Here is a 7,431-nt window from a genome sequence, read left to right as displayed (position 1 = left end):
CAAAAAAAAAACAACAACAAAAGGTTTAATATAATAAGCATAACAATAGCTCTGTTCGTGCCTTGCAACAGAAACTATGTATGGACAAAATTTTACCCGTTTTCGAAGTGAAAACTCCGTTTTCAAATTTATCCGGATAAGTATGGAAATTCCTTACACTGAACGTTAGCAAAGTGTCAAATTGTCTCGTTAAATTACGTGAGGTAATTAATTTTCTTTGTTAATTAACAACTGCCAGGATTACTGTAGGCGGCAAAATATATTGAACTTCTCGTTACCAAAAACGTCATCCGAACCGTGGTATCCATATCTTTCAAATGACTTAATCGTCTGTACTCATCTGGTTCCGATGCCGATGTTAAAATCACATGTGCTGTTTCTCTTGTTTGTTACAGCGAATGAAGGTTAGTGAAATTATGCCACATTTTCCCATTTTTTTTCGAATATAACACGATAAAACCTGCCATAACACTGATAATATGATAAAACACTTCAATTCTTAATACAAACTTTAACACTTTTTATATGGTGCAAAAAAGGAGAAATTCAGTGTTATTTTCTTTATCATTTACCGGTATAAACAAGTTGCCGATTGTTAAACTTGGTTTTGAAAGTTCTGGCTATCCCAATCTCAAAATCTTTGTTTTGTATATTTTGTTCAAAGTTGTTTACAAAGAAACATAAATTTTTAATAAAGTTTTTCGAGGAAGGCGTTAAAACAAATTGGTCGTAAAAATAACTATAATAGTTGTATTTTCCTCCCATGTGCTTTAATTCACTTCAACGTATGATTATAATTTAGGCTTGAATTCGACTTTTCGTTCACACATTACTCACCTTTTTTCATTTAATTAAACAACTCACGACAACGATTTCGGTGTATTCTCATAATCGTGATGAAATATTGCATATTGGGCTAAATAAAGTTTACAAATTTAATAAATAAACGATAAGGTTTTAGGGAAAATTAAGAGTGCCAGCAACAACAATAACAACAACAAAAAGAAACATCGAGCTCTAAAACTGTGGATAAATTATGAAGCTCGTTGATAAATGGTACGAACACGAAATTTCAGTTGCTCTTAATTGATGTTTAAAAATCATCCAAGAAAGAACAAAAGTCTTTGCATCGAACATCGTAATAAAAAGTGATGCGGCGAGCGCTGTGTTTATGTATTTGAGTAATTTGAGTTTTTATAGATGTTGTGCATTGAAACAAAATATATACTGTGCCGAAATTGATGGCATTTTTAAACAGCTGCTCAAAGTTAAACACTCAATGATGACAGAGTGAGTTTATATATTAACAAGCCAATGCTAACATTTGTGTGTCAAGACTAACTCTTTCAGATGACTGCAGAACCATTCATTTCCAACCGTAAACAAAGGACATGTTTCTCGAAAATTGCATGATCAGAAGTATGAAGATTCAGAGTAAAATAACTCGCGAATTACGTTGCTATCAAGAACAACCTGTCTCGGGGTGGGGGTTAAAAGTTGGGGCTCTCGAGAAAACAAACTTCGATGTTTCCGTTGCTTATTGTTTTTCTGCAGTGCTCACAGCGGAGTACGATCGCATCTTAATGTTTAAGGAAACAGTATCAAATAAAGCACTCGCGGGTCACGTGATAAGAACCGAGCAAGTATCCGATGAAGGGAGCTGCCGCTTGAAATGCTATTTGGAGCCGAACTGTGTGTCAATCAACGTGGGGCCATTCGACGAAAGAACGCAGATTTGTGAGTTGAGCGATGACACGGATGAAAGCCCATCCCACCTTGGCTTGGTGGAGAGACAGCGTTACACATACTATGCTGTGGAGGTATGATCAGCAGGGATATTATTTATATCTCTTAACATGATTTTGTCGCATCTGTTTCCTTTCATAAACTCGTATTCCGTCGCTAGAGACTAATTGCAGTGGGCAACTGACAGAAATACTAGTTATGCAACGCTTTCGAGTGGTATACTATGGAATATTCCACGAGTCACTTGTATTTTCTCGGTATACACACGAGCCTTTAGGCGAGTGTGTATGCCAAGAAAATACAAGTGACAAGTGGGATATTCCATAGTATACCACGAGAAAGTGTTGTGTAACTATTTTATACCATGCCATAGAAAATACGCTTACTAAATTTCGTCAAGAATACAGTCGCAGCGCACTATGGGAAGGTTGGGTTGAATACCGTCGAATATACAACGGCTTTCCTGTATTCTGATTGGCTGTATTTTCTATGGCATGGTATAAATCTAAATACGCGATGTTATTGAAAACGGAGAATGTATCTAAATAATGATAACAACAATAATAATAACAACAACAACAACAACAACAACAACAACAAATAAAACCTAATTATGACTGTATCATGGCTTCAGCTCGCAAATTTAGAGAACACATTCCTAACGTGAGAGACGTGTTACATAACCCTCTAAAGCATTGCCTAACGTGGAAAAAAATCCATGACACGGATAAGCGAATTTTTTCTCTAAACTGTTCCTACAAACGAGTATTGTAAAAAAGAAAATATGAAAAAGAAAGTCCATAACGTTGTTACTCTTTCGGTGCAGTTGTCGAGAAAACTCGACATCTCATTTCGTGACTCTGAGTGCGGATGTCGAGTTTTCTCGACATGATAAACAATCCCAGATTTCCTTTCGAAACTGCCTTCAATAGGGGCGCTATGATCAATAATTACTTCAGATACCCTCTAGGAGAACTGGAAAGCGTGACAAGCACGATCGTTTGCCATTTGTATATGATGGCGGAGTATTATCGACAAATTCCTGTTACAATGTTGCTGTTTACGGCTAAAGAACATTTAAACATGGCGTCGAATGAGAAATTTTCAATCGAGGAGTGCTTCGGAGAAGATCCTAGCCGACTTTTGCCGAGAATATAACAGTTGTGGTTTACGAATCAAGCGATTTCAATGAACAGATTGAGTATTTGAGACGCGGCTATTGCAAAACAATGATTTCAACCTTCACGCTTGGGAAGGAAGCTATCTGATGGCGAACGAAATTGCTGAAAGGACCACGATGCAATGAATTTATGAAAAGGTGGCTTAATACAATGTAGAATTATGCTAGGCACAACTCCTGAAAATCGTAATTAAATTGCTTAAACAGAACGAAAGATATTGTTGAATATGATGCGTGACTGTTTGGTTCAACGCACTGTGAAAAAAATGCAGCACTGCGGGGGAGTAAGGTCAACAGAAAAGTCAGCACCGAAAGAGTTAAATTCTATTTTTCTTTTTTTATTTAGAATTTTTGTCATGGCAACCCTTGTCCTGGGAAGTACGCTATATGCCAAGTTGGGTTCACTGAAAGGGGCTTTAGATGCGACTGCCGTGAGGGGTATAGAGGGGAGCAGTGTAGTGAAGGTATTTACTAGTTTTCCCGTAGGAAAAAGGTGGTTTTTCTTTTGTATTCAGAAAAAAAACGTATTACGAAAGCAATTATTTATCGAAGGTAAAGTAATAAATTATGTGTAAGTAATAAATGATAATAAGGACTAAATGATAAAAAAAAATAATACGTGATATATTCGAATAAGAAGCGATTTTTCTAAACACTTAACGATAAAAATTTGCGATAAAATATTTCGAAGCATATAAAGAAAGCTAAAAAGTTTGTTAAAAACGACGACGTTTCGACGTTAGGCTCACGTCATTATCAAGTCAAAATGAAAGTTGATAAAAAAATGTATAAATAGTAAGTAAAAACAATTGATGTGTTGAAATGTTTAAATTAAACAAAAAGTTTCGCACGGATGGAGTCCGTCCGTCTCAGTCCGTCCCGTACCGCTGACCGACATAGATGGACTCTGGGCTCGAGATTGGGATGGAGTCCGTTTGCGTGTTCAAGCTCGGATTCCGTTCCTTTATGCAAAGCATCTCCTAGACGAGGCAATCAAATTTCACTTGGCACTTTCGGAGAATTCGGAACTGGGTTTCGTTGAGAAGGCTTTTGTCCCCGTGGGCTTCCAAAAGGTGTTTTCCAATCGCCGAGTTTTTGTGTTCAGCAATACGTTGGTGAAGGTGTCACGCTGTGAAGCCGACATAATCTGCATCGCACAGATCACATGAAAATAAATAAACCACGTATTGTTGATTTACGATCGGAGGCTTAATTTTTTTTGGGCTTGAGATCCTGTTCCAATTTCTTGCTAATGAATACTGGTCGTAGGCTTGTGCCAATCTTGTGACTGAGATCACGCATTTGCCTTCTAACCGCGTTAGCTGATGTCTGGTCCTTGAAGGGGAGACTAACTCGCAAGGCACGGCCGCCTTCCACTTGGTTTTCACGTACATCGGCGGAAAGGTTCTTGATAAATTTGTTGATGGTGGAATTAATGGTCATTATCGGATAGTCAGTTTTAGCTTTCTTAATATGCTTCGAAATATCGTTAAGTGATATATTGAAAATGAAATTACCTAAACCTATTTAGAAATCTAGATGAACATCAATGTTTGCATAAAGAACACGAACTTGGACTTATCCACGTGGTCTTTTAATCCAGGAAAGAATGAAAGCATACGTAGTACTTTGATAACTGAATAAATACAGGAATATCTAAATTGAAGAAATATGTACTACTTATTAACCGAGAGTGAGGTCATTACAGGGGAATCTCAGACCGAGGCCGTAATGTATTGACCGAGCGACAGCGAGGTCAATACATCAAGGTCGAGGTCTGAGATTCCCCTGTAATGGCCGAACGGACGAGGTTAATAAGTTATTTATTATATGGCCTATAAGCACTATTCAAAAAAAAAAAAAAAGAGTATAATCAAGGGAAAAAACACTGGAGGTAAAACTCGCTCTCTGTGGCTCTCTTCTCGCTCATACTAAATAGGTATCGGTATGCTTATATTTTTCTTTCAGTTATTGAAAAGATAGTTATATTTTGTCGGCATTTTTTGTTGTTTTCTGCCCCCTCGCTAGTAGCTTCTACTCACAACTCAAAAAACCGTCGAGCTGAGAAAAAGTTTCATAATGCCCGGTCATTACAAGAAAATAATGCCCGCTCAGCAGCCAATCAGAGCACGCGTACTATTGTAGACATATAATAATAGACATTTATTTACCCTCGGACGTACAAGGGGGGTGGATACCACCCCCCCCCCCAAATTAGGCTTTTTCCAAATGTTGAAAAAAGGATTTACTCTACAATGCTAAAACTTTCAGTAGCTGTTCATTCATCCTTTACAGAAATTTTGATATGTCAACCATGTGTCCATGGCATTTGACGTTGCCATGATAACGTTACAAATACAAGCAGGTCTTGCCAAAAATCATCATTTTTTTACATTTTTCTTAATCCCCCCCCCCCACCCCTTGTACGATGGTGGGAGTGTGAGTTTGCTTGTACGTCCGAGGGTTAAAAAAAATTGACATTTGTGAACTTGAATGCTCCGTCTATATTGTGACGAAGATGCGAATATCAATTTCTTTCTTTAGATTTCATTCCCGGTAGAGGGTCCCTTTGTGGTTCATGTTACAAATTATTCACTGAGCCCGAGACCTGGAACAATGCAGCAGCAAAGTGTAAGAGTCTTGGAGCAGAACTGGTAAAGGTTGAATCAGCAGATGAGAACGATTTCTTGATCAAGACCTTCCTAACAGCATCTGCAGTGACGTACTGGATCGGACTGACTGACCAGGTAGAGGAAGGCAAGTGGATGTGGACGGATGGCAGCTTATTGGCAAACTACACCAACTGGGCTGGTAATAATCCCAACAACTTGGGCGGCAATCAAAATTGTGTCCATATATCAAAGGGGTCTTTTCAGCTGGGAGACCATTACATTAAGCGTTTTAATGGAGAGTGGAATGATTTAGAATGCTATTTCGCACTGGGGTATGTTTGCGAGAAGGTTTCTCCTTAGGTGAAAGGTCAGGGTATCGTTTATAGTATAAGTAAGTGTATAATGCACTTGCATTGTTTATCAAAGTAGTGGCCATATAGCAAGGGGATCGTTTTAGATAGGAGGCTTTACCATTAATGTTTATGATGGAGGTGTAATGATTTTCGGTATGATTAATCACTTGGAAATATCTGTGAGAAGTTTTCTTCCGAAGTAAAGTAAACTGAGTAAATTGGATTGTAGCTCTACTAAGTATAACTGGACCTCTAGTCTACTTGATCGGATAATATACAGCCTTTGGCTAGCCGTTTGGACAAGTATACATTTTTGGAGAAATTTTCATCTTCGGGCTTTAATGTCCCATAATGTAGCTTCCGGGATTGCTTAACTTGTTGTATATTTTTTTGGAGTTTCTATGTTTTAAATGTGTCACAAAGGTTGCATTAAATTGCTGTTAGACGTATCAAACAACAATGTATGAAAAGTTTCAAATAAACTTTGATGTTAATTGAAAAGGACAATTTCCTTCTTTATAATTATGTTTTTTCTATTTAAATCCGATTTACGGACCAAAAGCAATCTGAAACGAGCATAATTTTTTTTGGAAGCGATATTGGGTATTTTTGCTTAACCCTTTCATCTGCAAACACGCATTTTTAAGCGCTTCTTGGAGGCGCGGTCATTTAACCACCAGTGACGTCATCAACAAGCACATCAGTGGATTTTTATGATCAGCAGCTGAGAGAGCTAAGAATGACCTTTTCACAGGGTTGTTCATTTTGAATATCGGTTGCATTCTGACAGAGCTAATCCAAGAAAAACACGATTTGTTTTTGGTGCAAACTCGGTGCTTAAACAGGCCAATACACCTGTAATTGATCAAGGTCCCCTTTTCAGGGTTTTCTAATGATTACTCCAAACTTGTTCGGCCAAAAGAAATGATATGAAGAGTAGAAAGTAACGAGAATAAGAAACCCAAAAACAACGAAAGGAAAAGGAGCGATAAAGAGAAATCGGAGCGGTTCAGCAAAAAAAATCCAAATTTTGGCTTATGCGCATGCAACAAAGTGAAATATTATACATTTTTTACATGAAATCTTTATCAAAATGTTCCTGCAGTGGGAAAAGTGCTTTTCTAGAAAAGTTTAGGTAAATTCAAGATAAAAGCACGAAAAAATCACTTTCAAGGTTAAACCGCGTTTTTTGGGAAACATTCGCAAATGAACGGGTCAAGGAATATTGCTGTGTTTGCATCGTGGATCAAAACTTAGAATCGATTTTTTTTCACTCAGTTCTTTAGGTATTTTAATAATATTAAAATATCATTAAATCGCATGATCTATATGTGTACCTTTACATTCAAAATCAGACTTTACCATAACTGATTTGTGAACGTGTGCATTTCTAGAATGAGTAGTGTAGACCATGAAAAATTCAAAGCCTGAGACCAAACGCGATACAATTCTCTGACACTCTTTTCAGCTGTGAACATTGCCGTGACTTTGTGGACAACAAACCAGGTACGATGGTTGTGATATCTTCAAGAAGAAAAGG

At 37.5% G+C, this 7,431-nt stretch overlaps 1 protein-coding gene across 1 annotated transcript; it reads left to right on the top strand.

Moving 5' to 3' along the window:
* The first annotated feature begins 349 nt into the window (after positions 1-349).
* Positions 350-6,342, top strand: LOC144656414 (alpha-N-acetylgalactosamine-specific lectin-like). The gene is made up of 4 exons (XM_078516636.1): positions 350-404; positions 1,555-1,820; positions 3,273-3,390; positions 5,471-6,342. Exons 1-4 carry the CDS (start codon positions 350-352, stop codon positions 5,896-5,898), a joined length of 867 nt encoding a protein of 288 aa, XP_078372762.1. The 3' UTR covers positions 5,899-6,342.
* The last annotated feature ends 1,089 nt before the right edge of the window (positions 6,343-7,431 follow it).

This window comes from Oculina patagonica, chromosome 6 (genome assembly GCF_052425735.1).
Source record: "Oculina patagonica isolate OP01 chromosome 6, crgOcupat, whole genome shotgun sequence".
Taxonomy (NCBI): Eukaryota; Metazoa; Cnidaria; class Anthozoa; order Scleractinia; family Oculinidae; genus Oculina; species Oculina patagonica.
Note: the sequence above shows the minus strand (reverse complement) of the source record. Positions and strands in the feature narration are given on the sequence as shown.